The following is a 14,573-nucleotide window of genomic DNA, read 5'->3' on the forward strand; positions in this document are numbered from 1 at the left end:
AGGGTGTGGAAGTGAAGGGATTCATGGGGGTTTAACAGGTGCCATGTTTGTAAATATGTGCATTGTGAAAGAGTTTGTCCTGGACGAGGTTTCAAGGTCGACTTCATATCATCTGGGACCCCATCCCTCCGTTCTGGGCATTCATTTCGCCATGAATTGCATTCTGTAACTTGTAGTACCCTGTCACTTAACTTGAATTAAACCGATTAACATAAAACTAAAGTAAATGCAAATCCTAGGATTGGAATACAGTGTGCCGGTGACATGTCACCTGGTAATCTTAGGCCTCGGCCAGTGGATATGAGTAGGGAGTCTGATTTGGTCTGTAGCATTATTAGGCCATTGTGTAGGCTATGGCGAAACCAGCAGGAGAAGAGGACACTAATTCAATGAAGCTCCCTTGGACATGTGCTTGCTTACATGTGTTGGGAGAAGTCTGGTTTGGAGGGATGAAATAAACCTAGGAGTTTGGGCCATGTTCAAATTCTAATCCATGCAGTGAGAAGGCAAAATTAAGATATTGGTTGAAACTGCAGAATATAGTTAAACGTAATCAGTAGCAATAAAAATAAAAGCCCATCACTATGCCCAGTGTCCAAGTGATAGCGTGTACTAGGTAGGAACATCTGCCTACTTGATGGGATTGTTTGACTTTCTATGCCTGACTTTGTATGTACGCATTTTGCAATCTTTACATTCATTGGTAAGATACACTACCTCTATTAAGTCGTGTCGCATTTCTTTAAGGGAACAGTGTTCAAACAAGATGAATGAAATTAAGGACCAGTGCGAAGAGCGCTTGAAGAAACTCAGCGGAAACTTGGGCGAAAAGGTTGAAGTACAAGCACAGGTAAGTTTTGGGTGGTTCCTATGATTATTATTATTTTCCAAGCTTTTTTTTGTCTATTTCCACATGTTTTCTAAAAATGAAAAGAAAATGCACATCTAAGCCATACCTTCATTGCAATTCAATAGCAGAACTGCTGCATCGCAGAAAACTGCAATACTGAAAAAAGCTTGTAGGTAACAGGAATGGAAGAGCATGAAGGACCCAGCTAGGGACATGACAGGCAGTAAAGGGGGTTAATAGGAGAAACATACAAGGAACGTTTGTTTAACTTGTTCTACACGAAGTTGGGTAAAAACATAGAGCATCCTTTACAAGGAACTTTTGTTTAACTTGTTTTGCACTGAGATAGCATACAAATGGAGGGCATCTGTTGAAGCTTCTTTGTTTGATGAGAAAGTTACAGTTTGTTGAACTAAGCCCTAGTATAGGTTTTACAAGCAACCAATGACATTTTCAACAGTTAGAATCAAGGGTTTCGGCATCGCAGTGGTGAGGTGCAAGAGAGTTAGAGGAAGACTGTACACAAAAGATGACTGGCCCACTGCTTAGAAGCTGCAATAAGGCAAGCTTCTTGGTATGGCTTTTGATATGTGTAAAGCATAAGTGAATGATGTCGGATAACCATTTTAAATGTAGAATAATATGCAGATTGCCATTCACATTGGCTTGTATTGTCTGATTTTCGTCAGCCAGAACCTCCGAAGAATCAGGAGCCCCAGAAACGGGAGTCGGATCAGCTCAATGTGCGTGAGCAAGAAGAGAAGGATAAACATGTAAATAACGTGGCACCCCAGCCATCATCCATTGCAAAAGGAGGTCAAGTATTCCTGGTTAAAGAAGATCAAGGTAGGGTGGAATTTCTCCTCGTAGCCTAACTAGATGCAGGATTTCCTGGGTCCTATATCCATGACTAACTAGCACCAATTCTCTACCTAGATACAGGTAGGATCCTGCTTCTTGTTGTCCTTGCTGGATTTTCTGCTGTGACTGCTCTACTTGCCGCAAATAATGCTTGCTGTTGAGCCAGGAGTTCCCCCTAAATGTTTATGGTTCCCAGACCCCTTTTCCACTTCAGGGTTGTGCCCTTGTTTTATTTTTTTCCCTCCTCCTCTCTCAGCTGACTACAATTTTTGTTCGTCTTGTTCATCCTCCCGTTTTCTGGTCCTGTCTAGGGCCGACTTGGCATGCTGGAATCTTCCTATTCCTCCACCTCCTTCGATTGTTAGACCCTTCCTTTTGGGATTTACCACCCTCCAGTACTTCAGCTCCTGATGTTACCAGCTCCTTCAAACCTTCACCAGCTCCTCCTCATTTTACCACTACTTCAAGCTGTCCTTGTCTCAACTTAATCACAACCACCTCTTCCATGTGATTTGGTGGTGCGAGCTACAGGAATGGGGGATCACTGCGCTGATCTGATTCCAAATCCGTTTGTTCCTCCTGCTGCCAGGTACTGGGTCTCAGCGGAAAAGCTCACGGGTTCTCGTATGTAGAGGTAAGAAGGGAAGATGAGGCCCTGTTTGTATGGGCGCTGGTTCTGTGGGAATTTCATTAAAGTCCTTTTGGCGTCAAATGATTATAGAATAGGTTGTCATTGAATAAGGATGCTGGATATCCACTGGTGAGCCCGGATGGCTGCGGGATACGAGATGGGGTTGGGGGGGGGGGGGGGGCTCGCAGTGATCTTTCGATCCGGGATCACCAGTGGCTATCCAGCATCCTTATTCAAAGACAACCTATTCTATAATCATTTGCCTTGATAAAGACCTTTGGTCGAAACGCGTGTTGGCTTTCCTCAATTGAACAAGCACTACCTTGCCAACTACTGGCAACACTGTGCCAATAAAAATCAATACTACACGCACAACCAAGTGTCTGATTGATCTGTGAAATTCTCACAGATCCAGCGCCCATACAAACGTGGTCTCACCTCTTCCATGTCTTCACAACCTCCTCCAAGAACACCTACCCCCCTCCATGTCTTTGTCACCTCTTCCACTACGTCTTCAATGCCCCCCTTCAGATTCTCCTCCAATCTCTTTCTACCTCTTACTGATATGTGCACCTTTTTTCCTATTCCTCCTGGCTTCTTCTCCCCTCTTGCCTCCAACAGTCTGCTCTCCTCCACAGCAGTTGTAACATGCTTAAAAGTCATCCTGCCACCAGCCATAAATCGCTTCAACAGCCCACACCCAGCAACTGAGGTTGACTGCCTTTATACAGGGTTCCTGCCTCCCCCAGGATGGGGCCTAAGCCTGAGAGCTTTGCACCTGTATGCCTTTCTGGAATGAGGGCTGTGCTGATTGGCTATGCCCTCTGAGCACAGCTGTGGTTGGTGAGAGGTCAGATTGAGAGTTCACGGTCCAGCATTTTGGATTGTAGATCTGTTGTACATCTCTCCCCTGAAGCTGCCGGCACTGGGTTGCACTGTCCTAGCTTGTGAGTTGATTGTTATGAATAATTAATCTTTGGGTATGATGTGGTTTTAGTCTGGCGGGGGTCACGCGCAGTGTAGGAAACAATGATTCAACAACCAGGGACCGTTGCCATGGAATCACTGCTGTAATGTTGCAGACTTGAAGCCCTGTATGCACCAGATTCCAGTGTTTGTCACCGAGAAAGTATTCCTGGTATACTGGATGCACTGGTTGTTATGCTGGCCTCACTGCCCCCTTTGATCACTTAAAAACTCTCCTTTAAATCTTGCTTTCCACTGTCGCAGATGTGGGCCTGGCTAGGCTGCATTTCAGGCTCTTTTGATGCATAAGCCCTTCTATTCACAGATAGTCTATCATGAGGGTCTTGTGGTATGGTAATGTGACTGTCCACCGTCAAGTGTTAGGAACAGCACCTCCCCATACCCCAGGCCCAACATCACTTGGTTCAAGGTGGCATCCAGCCACCTGAGTCGCCATCACAATTGTCCCTAGAATCAGGCAGGGATCTTGTCACAAGAGGCACATGCCAGAGGGAAGTTTAAGGAAAAGGAAGCTGATATATTATTACCAACTCCCACCTATATCGTCCTTAATCACCCCCCACCCCCCCACCCACCTATTTGTGTTAATGCCCATGGATGACACCTTAAGGGTGACAGGTTATACGGACTTCAACAATTTATTCCTGATTTCAGGCTTTTGTCTAAATAATTCCTGATTTTCCACATGTTTTAGCGTCCTATTAATTGAAACCCGAGCCATTCCTAACACAGATGAGGAAATTGGCAGTTCTGAGGGCCCCACTTTCTGTCGCCTCCTCAAGTGCCTGTACATATCTTAGCAGTACCACTGTGGATCACCCCATACCTCCAGACAATGCTGTTTATTTTATTTTTTTTAGCCAAAGTCTGGGCAGGCCGCAACAAGACAGCAACCCACCAGCACCTTCCAAGAGACAGTGCCGGTCATCAGACTACCGGGACCAACCGTGCAAGAGAGAATCACTGAATAAAAGGACAGAAAGCCTGTGCAGCTGAAAGGGATACTGTGCGCTACTGCCCAACAAGGGAGTCTGCCAAGCTCTAGCTGGTGCGTCGGACCTGTCTCAGACAAATCAGCATAAACTTGCTGCTGAGTGGCCCCCTAACATGTGCTGGGACACTTTCCAATTAGGGTTGCCATTGTTGCAACACAGCGGCCCCGTGTGAAAGAAAGAGGTGGGGCTTAGCCCACTATTTGTAAATGTTGACCATTGTAACACCTCCTGGGCTGGGAAGTCAAGGACAGATTGACTGGGGCAAGACATTTAATGCACAAGGAAAAGGAATGGCCGGTAGGGAAAGACGAGTGGCAGGAAACAAGGTGTGTTATTCAGGTGAGGCCAGAGGAGGAGGTTGTGGCAGGCCAAGAGACCAGCAGGAGGAAGGACAGTGGACTGAGATATGAAGGCGTTTTGAAGAAAAGATAAGGTGTTGGTTGGTGAGAGCAAGTGGTACTATATTGTGCGGGTGGGTGAACGGTGGGTGAGAGAGTTTGAGGAAGTGTATAGAGGGAGTGGAAAGTGATTGTGATTGAAAGGAGGTTGACTGAGTAGAACATGGGGTGTAGTAGTGGTAGTAGTTGTGTGGAGAGGGGAAACACTAGTGGTGAGGAAAGGGAAGAGTAGTAGTAGAGTGGAGAGGAGATTGGGGTAAGCAGGAGAGTAGGAGGGAGTAACACTGAAAGATCAGAAGTAGGAAGTGCTAGGAGGGGTGAAGTTTGAAGGAATAAGTAGTGAGAAACTGTGAAAGGGAACACCAGGGTGTGAGAGGAAGAAAATGGAGTGGGGGTCTGGAAGGCACAATCATAAAAACCTGCTAGAACTAACATCTTCCTGTCACGCTCACCTGGTCTCCACGGGGGCGCGCTCGTGTGTGAAGGATGATGTCTGCACTAGTGGTGTTCTGCTTAATGAGGGCCTGCTTGCGTCTTCCCTTCTTTCTTGCCTCAGGAGATGTTCGTCTGCAAGTTGAAACAAAATATTAGCCAACTGTGTGGAGCTGGTTTTGGTTTTCACCTCCTTCCGTGTTATCCGTCTCTTTCCCAGGCTCACCTTGTCTATTATATGGGTGAGCTCTCTGTCCTGCACACTCTCTGGCAGGGGCGCGGTTACTCAGTAGTTCCAGGATTGAGTTACTCCACTGATCGATGGAGGTTGCTGAAGTGGATGGACCGGAGTAAGCAGGTAAGTCTCTATTCCAATAACTCCTTGAAATAGCTGCCTTAAGTCCTTGCATGCAAGATATCTAATGTTTGTTTTTTGTCTTTCAGGTGCGGCACAAAAGCGGCCTTCGGATGATGGATGACTCTCCTGACAATAATGTGCAGGATTCTTGCCGGTAAGTAGAGCGCTGTGCGAGATGCAGTAATAGTTCGCTTTATTTTAGCCTTCTTGTGTGCGACTAACCTGCTTTGTCTTTTCTGTTCGGCAGGTGCAGCGCTTTTCCAGGAAGAAGATGGAAGGACCGACTGACGGTGTCGAGATTCAGCGTGATGCAGAATGATGGGGAACTGCTCGCTGGAGTTCCTGGAGGAGTCCAAGTCAGGTGCGTCGCTACCCGAGAGGGTACCTTCTGTTCTGATCTTCCACAGATGCGGCGGCCCCTGGATAAGCGTGAAGGCGAGGTCCGGATGTTCTGCTGGTAAGGCCTTCAATGCATGAATAACTCTTGTTCTTCTATTTTCACAGGTGCCGATGGATAGACTCTGGACGGGCGTGGCAGAAAGGAAGCCTGACACGGTGAGCGTTACGCTGCAGGAGTGCAGATTAACGTGAAGCGTGTTCAGTTTGCAAGGTGCGGTTTAAATAGCCTTGCAAGTAGTTCCAGGAGAATAGTCCCCTTCATCGTATCCTGCCTCTCAGGAAAAGTAGTCCCAAGCCACATCCTGTACTGAATGGCTCAGCATCTGAGCCAAATAAATGGACCATGTATTTAATGCTTGCCATGACCCTGGCGCCAGCAGTGCCAGGACTGAGCCCAGGTGAGCCTAGCTCGGGGCCTGGGAAGTCCCAAAGGAAGCCAGAGGCTGGGCTGGGCTCGTGGGTTTCAGGGTTTTGGGGGCATGCATCATGACACTTCCATAGTGTAGGTCCAGCCTAGGAAGTTGTGGGGAGAGGTTAGCCCTTTAGGCCCCATTGACAAGAAAACAGAGGTTATGGATCAGTTATCTCTAAAAACTAACCTGGGGAGTAAAAGCACCTGGGGTTAGGGAAGGAACCACTTCATCTAAATGATAGAGCGAGTTATGCCCTTCACGCCCTACCAAAAACTGAATAAAAACCTTTGAACCATCTCTGGGAGTTGCTGTTTTCTGTGGGCCATTTGTTACACTAATGTCTTGGTGATGGGAGTCTGCTGTTAAACAGCTACAGCAATATTATAACATGGCGTACACTAGGAATACTGTTAAAGTTGCTGCTGGAGAAGTTTGTGCAGTCACTATGAAGAGTCCTTTGTTAAAGTCCCTCTTCCCTGGTGTCTGACAGCAGATGCTGTTCCCAGGCTCTGAGGTGTCACCACAGGCATCGGACACTGAGGGGACAGGATCCAAACCCTGAAAAATAATCTCAATGAGGGCTAAGGATCAAAGTTGATATATATTACAATGGTTACTGTAAATAACATGATGCGCCATCAGTGATGTGCTAGCACAGCTGCGTCGCTCCCCTCCAGCAGGGCATAAAAGGGAGTAGAGCCCCCCCCAATTTGCCTCCAGAGCACTGTCGTTACCCCCACCCCCATCTCCCCTAACCCAGCCAAGGTCAAGAACATTGCAGGGGTGAAAAAACGGTCCGTGAATCCCCCGAAATACCTTAGAAAAGCCACTGCAAAGCTGAGGCATCGGAAGCAACAGCTCCGAGCCGCCCGCGGCTCCAGAAAGAATCTACATGAGGCTGCGGAGGGGAGATGGCGCCACCTTGGGAGAAGCACGCTGAATTGGATTCCTCCCCCTGCAGGAGTACCAATGGCCAGCCTGCCAAACACCCCCCACCAAAGTCTTCAAAAAGCATGCGGGCGATGGTGGAGAGCGCGTCTCAGGACAATTACCGCTGGTGGCAGGGGTGAGTACCTAGACCCCCTTACCCATTGCGCATTTAAGCATCTAGGGGGTGGGGGGCAGGGTGAGGCCCAGATAGCCTGCATCCCCCACCCTGCTTCGTAGACCCAGTCTGGCTGAGAGTGGTGGGGGAATCAAGAATGGCACCCAGCCGCCCATGACCCCTGATGCCGATTGTGGCTTGGAGGGCCTCGCTCCCCCATCCACGCATGCCAGAATTCCATGCCAGCGGGGGACACCAGCGCCTTGCCCCACGGGCCCAGCTTGCTTCAGGAGGCGGCGAGGAGGCACCCCAAAAGGAGTTGAGAAGGGGCCCTCCCAGGAAGGTAAAGCTAAACGGCAACTCCCCGGGTAGGCATTGTCCCTACCCTGATGATATGGAAACGGCCAGGGGCGGGTGAAGAGGCCCTCTCAGGGCATGCTCACTTCCCTGCAGTACCTGCAGGGGCAGTAACACGAGTTCTGCGATCTACCGGCACAGAGTGCCCCCCTAAAGATTCTAGTCTTTACAGAGCCAGATCTCAGTCCAACCCAACACAGCCCCCAGAGGAGGGCGGCTAACGCACAGAGGTGGAAGCCTGGTACTCGGTCCTCAGCCCTAAATGTTGACAGCACTGGTCTCGGCAGCAGAGTGAGAGGACCTAACGAGGGAGAGATGTAGTGCCCCTCAGTATTCTAAATGTATCCAAGGAGCAGAGAACCTAATGGCGAGCAAGCCCAGGAGGAGTCTGGAACTAAGGTCCCCCCAGACCAGCCAACAGCCAGCTATTTCAGAAGCAAACATAATTTCACATTAATGAACTGGGTGGCCCCACTCCAGAAATTCAAGTTTAATCCGTCCTCCTGGTCAATGCCAGGCCAGCCGCCCCCGGTGAATTCAACCATGACAGATGATGTGACATTGATGAGGAGGGATATGGCGGCGATCCTGGAGGAACTGAAATGTTTTAGATCCGACATCACACATAGACTAGACAGACTAGATAAAGTGGTTGAAACGGATGAAAGACTCCAAGGACTAGAGGCAAATCAGTCATCAGTATTTGTCCTGGACACCCAATTCGATATGCGGATCTCAAAGCTAGAAGAATGTGCCCTAAAAATTGATGATTTTGAGAACAGGGAACACAGGAATAATCTTTGCTTCTTTGGGTTTCCTGAAAAAAAAGGCGAAACAGAGACATTGTCCAGGCTATCAATGGCATCATCAAAAAGCTTTTTAACAGTGAAAACACCAGGAAACCCACCATTACAAGAGCCCACAGAGCAGGAGGAGGTACCCGAGGACCCCACTGCATACTGGCGAGGTTCCATTACTACCCGCAGAAAACAAACATTTTAGAAAAGGCCAGGGCAATGGGCCTAATTGAATGGGGAGAATCCAGGGTCAGCATCTATCAGGACCTGTCTTCTTTCACTCTGTCCAGGCGTCTCCTCTGGGCCCCCTTGACAAAATAGCTCAACTCAAAAGGAAACAGCTATAGATGGGGATTTCCCTTCTCCCTGAACTTTGAACACGAGGGATACAAGTACAATTTGATAACGAAAGACGACATTGGCAGGGTATCACGAGAACTACTGGGAGAGTACTCTCAGAATGGTGCGTCCATGGAAGTGGGGGGAGACACAGGGAAAGAACCCAAGGTCTGAAAAACATAAAGACTATGCATTAGGGGATACCACAAGCTCAAGAGGTTGAATCCACCTTCCCCAGCACAAACCTGAAGTGGAAATCAAGGAACCTAGCTGCAGGGCCGGATAGGGATACTTCCTGGACACATGTGGAGGTAGAATAAACAATTCAGGGTGGTATGGGGCTAAAGACCGACGCACAGGACACTCCGCTTTCTGAAGTGGGAGACACGATTCCGGGGGAGAGGACGACAATACCCGAGACAATAATTCACATGCAGGCTCTGGGGGGTTGGAGGGGCAGGGAGAAGAGGGACACACAAAATGAAAAGTACTATGTGCCAGTATTGAGGGGGGCGGGGGGCTCAATGGAACACTATTATGGGAATAATCACGCCTGGAGAAGAAGGGAAGACTCTTGGTCTGGACCAATGAAGGTGTACATCCAATCAGTGGCTCAGACATGATCAAAAAGGGGGGAGGGAGGAAAGTTAAAGTTTTGGAGTTTGTTCATATGTGGGGGTTAACATTCTTAAAAGCGACACAGCACAGGGCAACAACCACATATTAGGAAAAGCAAGGGAAGGAGACAGGCAGCTTGGCGCACAGGGATCAACAGGGTCAGAGATTCAATCAGATACTAAATAGAACCCTGAATGTCTGACCTGATCTCTGAGATGTCCTTGGGCTCACTGAACGTTGGAGGTCATAACTCCCCTTCAAAAAGATCCATAACTATCTGAGAATTTAACCGCCTGAAGTTGGATGTCTTTTTCTTACAAGAGACCCATTGGAGGAGGCGGGGGGAGGAGAACCAGCCATGAAAGCAAGGGCTATCGAAAAAATGTACCATGCCTCAGGTGAATCCAAATAGAGAAGGGTAGCAGTGGTGATTGCTAACAAGCTGGGCTTCACAGAACTCTCCACCCTTAGAGACCCAGAAGGATGCTACATGTGTCTTAAGGGGTTGATGAAAGGCCAAAAGGTATCCTTGGTTTCAATCTACTGCCCAAATGAGGGACAGAACAACTGCTGTGAGAAAGGGAAAATCCAAACCTTTGTACAGGGGCATTTACTTATTGTGGGGGACTTTAACATAGTCCTGGACCCAGCAACGGATAAGAAGAGGGCAACCCCATTAAGGGGATCCTACGCGCAGCGGAAGATGGCTCGTCACTTTGCTCAGATAAATAACGAACTGGGGGTGGTAGATGCAGTGGCCCGTGAGGCTGGCGTTGACCCAAAGTACACCTTCCACTCACAGGTCAACGATACCTATTCCAGGATAAGAGTACATCTTCTTAGACTCTGTCCTGATACATCGTGTCGAAATCTACCGTAGAGCTTGTTCCCTGGTCGGACCACGATCTATTCAATGTGAAATTTGGCAAGTGGACTTCAGAGCAGAGAAAGGTGAGGTGGGTGCACAATGACCTGCTGGTGAAAGATCGAAAGGTGGCCCAGGGCTTGTTAAAATAGATGGAGTTTTTCCAATTCAAAGCTAACGACTGCCTGGAAGGCATTTAAGGCCACGATCGAGGGGAATTAATCCGAATCAGAGCTAAAAAGAAAAGGGAAAGAGAGAAAGAGGAGATGGACCTGAGGAGTAAGATAAATGCTCTAAAACCTGAGGGGACACTAAAATCCCAAATAACCCCAGATAAACTGGCAAAAGTGCAAAAATATAGAACAGAGTTGAAGGACCTCCCCCTGTATCAAACAGAGAGAAAGCTTGTGTTTCTCAAGCAAAAATATATGGAGTTGGGTGAATGTGCAGATAAAATACTAGCCTGGACGTTGCGGGCTCAGCAAAAAGCCAAGAGAAGTAGGATCAATCCGCCAAACAGGCTCTGATAGGGTATATAGAGACTAGCAAATTTCGGAGGAGTTTCACAAATACTATGAGGCCCTCTAATCGACTGAATATATGGGGGATGGAGCCCAGATAGACTAATTCCTCAGTGCTCTCCCGATACCCAGCATCCCCTCAGAACAGGCAGCAATATAAGATGCCCCATTCACAGCCAACAAAATTAGCTTGTCAATAGGGAAGATGAAATCTGGAACATCTCCAGGGGAGGATAGTATCACAGTCAGTTTCTTCAAGACATACCGGTCCACCCTAGCTCCCTTCCTGGCTAGACTGTTTAACCAAATACTGGAAATAGGTATCCTTCCGGACTCCCTACTAAGGGCCTTGATAGTAGTTCTTCCTAAAGAGGGCAGGGACCTGACACAATGCCAATCATACAGACCGATCTCCGATTTAAAGGCAGATGCAAAACTCTTTGCAATAATGTTGAGCATCAGACTGGAGTCACTCATGCATTCATTAGTCCATGGAGACCAGGTTGGTTTATCGCGATACGGCAGGGCGCAGATAATAATCGCAAAACAATATTGACCTAAAGCACCTGGCTCAAGAACAGAATCTGGATGGCTACCTGGTCTCCATCGACTCTGAAAAAGCTTTTGATAGGGTGGAGTGGAGATATATAAGGATGGTTCTCGAGAAAATGGGGTTTGGCCCCAACTTTCGTAGATGGATCACAGCCCTATAGACTGACCCGACAGCAAAGGTTCTAGGGAAGGGCTCAATATCGCAATCCCTTCTCTTAACCAGGGGAACCAGACAAGGCTGCACTTTCTCCCCACTCCAATAAGTTCTTACCATGGAACCCCTTGTGATAGTGATTAGGAACAATACGGACATCAGAGGGATAAGGGGTGGTGCAGTTGAGTTTAAACTGTCGCTGTTTGCAGACGATATTTTATGTTACCTATATGAAGTGCAACATTCCCTCCCCAGCCTACTAGACCAAATTAACACCTGTGCTGCATTTTCGGGCCTAAAAATGAACACAAAGTCAAGTGTAATGCCACTACAGCTAGCGCACACACACACACGTGATAGCCCAGGGAACACAGAGGGATGAGGCTGTAAAACAAAGAAATTACCTACTTAGGGATATGTCTTCCCCTGTGACCTAACCCGCCTGATTGAAGTTAACTTCACTCCAGCCCTACCGAACTGGATGCAGATCTTACACCCGGTGCCCCTTTGATTCGTTTGTGGTATGGCAGGATGACCTCAATTAAAATGTCGGTCCTCCTGCGCCTATTGTTGTTCACAGCGATTCCCACACACCTCCCAGACCCCTTTTTTTGGTAAACTTAATTCTATGATGATCTGATTCATATGACAAAGGAAGAGACACAGTGTGAAAAGAATCACCCTTCCCAGAGTCCTTGGAGGTTTCGCCTTACCCGATTTCTACCTGTACTATAAAGCAGCCCAACTGCACATCTTTCTAGAACATACAAGGGACGACATGGGCACATTCTGGTCCTATTTAGAGGATATGTATTCCCCCCCCTCGAAAGTTGGAGATCTGCTGTGGTCCCCGACCAAGTCAGTACCAGTGAGACTAAGGGAGCACCCAGTGCTGGGGGGGTAATATGGTCATTGTGGAAAAGTAATGGTCGAAATGAGGCCCTTTCCTCCTGGCCATCCCCTCTGAGTTCAATATGGGCTCCCCCAATAGAACTAAGTAAAAGGAGATTTAAAAATGTGGTCTGATAAAGGTCTTCCACGAGGGACGGTTTAAGGATTTTGAGACTGTGAAGGTGGCGTTGGGAGACAAGAGGGTGACAGTGTTTGGGTATCTGAGGCTGAAGGGCATGTGTACAGACCCCAGGGTCCTACCTACACTCTCCCGCCCATTGACCGCCTTTGAACGAGTCAACAACGAGACCACCACCAGGAAGGGGATTGTGTGCAAATTGTACAAAGTGTTGGTTAAAGCAAACTTGGAAGGGAGACACCATTTTATACAATTCTGGGAGGTGGAGACCAAGAGGGAAATAGCCAAGGAGACTTTTGACCAGGTACATCAAATGATGTTTCATGGGACTCTGTTCACAGCTACAATGGAACATAACTTTAAAATGTTACACGGTTGGCACCTACACTCCACAGAAATTGTCCGAAATGTTCACCAGGGTTTCCCCCCTTTGTCTCAGGGAATGTGGATTGCTAGGCACATCATTTCACATTTGGTGGACCTGCCCCAAAATCCAGGTGTACTGGGCTGAAGTCCTTAGTTGGATGAAGCAGGTGGTGGGCATAGCTTTAACCCTTGATCCACTGCAAATGCTACTGGGGGTGCCGGAGAGGGACAGGGAGGAAAGCAGGCTACTGAGAATATGTGAGGCAATGCGAACAGCGGCCCGGGTAGCAATAGCGCAAAGTTGGAAGAATACTGCCGTCTGCTCAAAAGCGGACTGGTCCCTCAAACTTTGGGACATCTTCATCTTGGAAAAACTCACTACAATGGTAAACGATAAGATGGAATCCTTTCACATGGATTGGGGAATGCCCATACTGAAATGGGGTGATGGCAGACCATAAAGTGTCAGCATAACCCTCTGAAAGGGCTGATGGGATCAGTCGGGCGGAGCACACAGAGGGCATATCCAGGGTTTAAAAGGGAGGCGTTTCCTCTTAAGAAAAGAGAACTTAAAGAGCCTAAATGACTTCACAATTAAGGCGCCCGGAATCCCTGCTTTCATGTTGTAACAAAGGTAACCGTGAAGAAGCAAATGTTGTAACCCCGTGTTGTGTAAATTGGTTTGCAAGGGAGTGGGTGGGGAGAGACGGGAGGGAAGTAATGGGAACAAAATGTTACTGATAATTCTATAATTGTAATTATCCCTTAAGTTAGAAGTTCAATAAATACAAAGATAAAAATAAAAAAAAATAACTATAAATGGCCATACTTGCCAGAGGAAAGGAGGATTCATCTTTTACAATTTTGCTCTTAACTAGATTTTTTTTTTTTTTTGCTTTAGCTTAGTGAATTTCAATGTCCTACAATGGCCTTTAAAAAAAAACTGTTTAACTGGCCTCAATGCACTTCTTGCAAAAGTCATGAACAAGACGTCAACCCTATAATGGAAAACAATAAAATCAGTTTTCGTTCTGTGTGCATTTCTTTGTCGGACTCGCCTATTGGCAAAACTTTTGCCATTGTTCTCTCACAATCATAAAGCTTTCCAATTTGTGCAGAAAATAAACAGACAGATCCTTCAGTTTATATGTTCAGCGCAGGCTCATTCAGGTCATAACTGACGGTCAACATTGCCGTCACAGATTGCATGGCTAAGCATTTTGTTGCTTCCTTATTTCCTCCACTGACGTTGGTCAGCTCAGGCAGCAAGAGAGCTTGAGGACAAGCACTTACCTGCTGACTGCCTCTTCCCTCAGTATTACCCAGACCCATGTCCGCTATCTGATTTATTACCCCTGCCCCCGATCCTGGATGGCCAGACAGTGAGGTTGAATAAAGGCAGCATCTACTAAGCGCCCTATAACTGCAAAACTCTCTTCAAAGCCTCTAACTGTGGTTTCCCTGGTTTCATGGAGGACCATCCTGGCATCTATACATGTTTTTCTGTCATCATTTGTGGAGTCGTAGGGTAGGTCAAGTTTGTCTCCTTTATTTTCTCGAAACCTTCGCAGGAGCCCGCCCCATTCCCTTTTCCCTTCAGATGGG

The 14,573-nt window shown here is 47.5% G+C and overlaps 1 protein-coding gene across 2 annotated transcripts in view; it reads left to right on the forward strand.

Moving 5' to 3' along the window:
* GOLM1 (golgi membrane protein 1) overlaps positions 1-14,573 on the forward strand; it is a 499,462-nt gene that overhangs the window by 357,315 nt on the left and 127,574 nt on the right. For both annotated transcript variants that reach the window (XM_069625846.1, XM_069625847.1), the window contains 2 exons: positions 748-850; positions 1,540-1,696. In XM_069625846.1, the coding sequence (XP_069481947.1) occupies positions 748-850; positions 1,540-1,696 (260 nt within the window). The remainder of the gene's footprint in view (positions 1-747; positions 851-1,539; positions 1,697-14,573) is intronic.

Source organism: Ambystoma mexicanum, chromosome 6p (genome assembly GCF_040938575.1).
Source record: "Ambystoma mexicanum isolate Mex_15411 chromosome 6p, UKY_AmexF1_1, whole genome shotgun sequence".
NCBI classification, from domain to species: Eukaryota; Metazoa; Chordata; class Amphibia; order Caudata; family Ambystomatidae; genus Ambystoma; species Ambystoma mexicanum.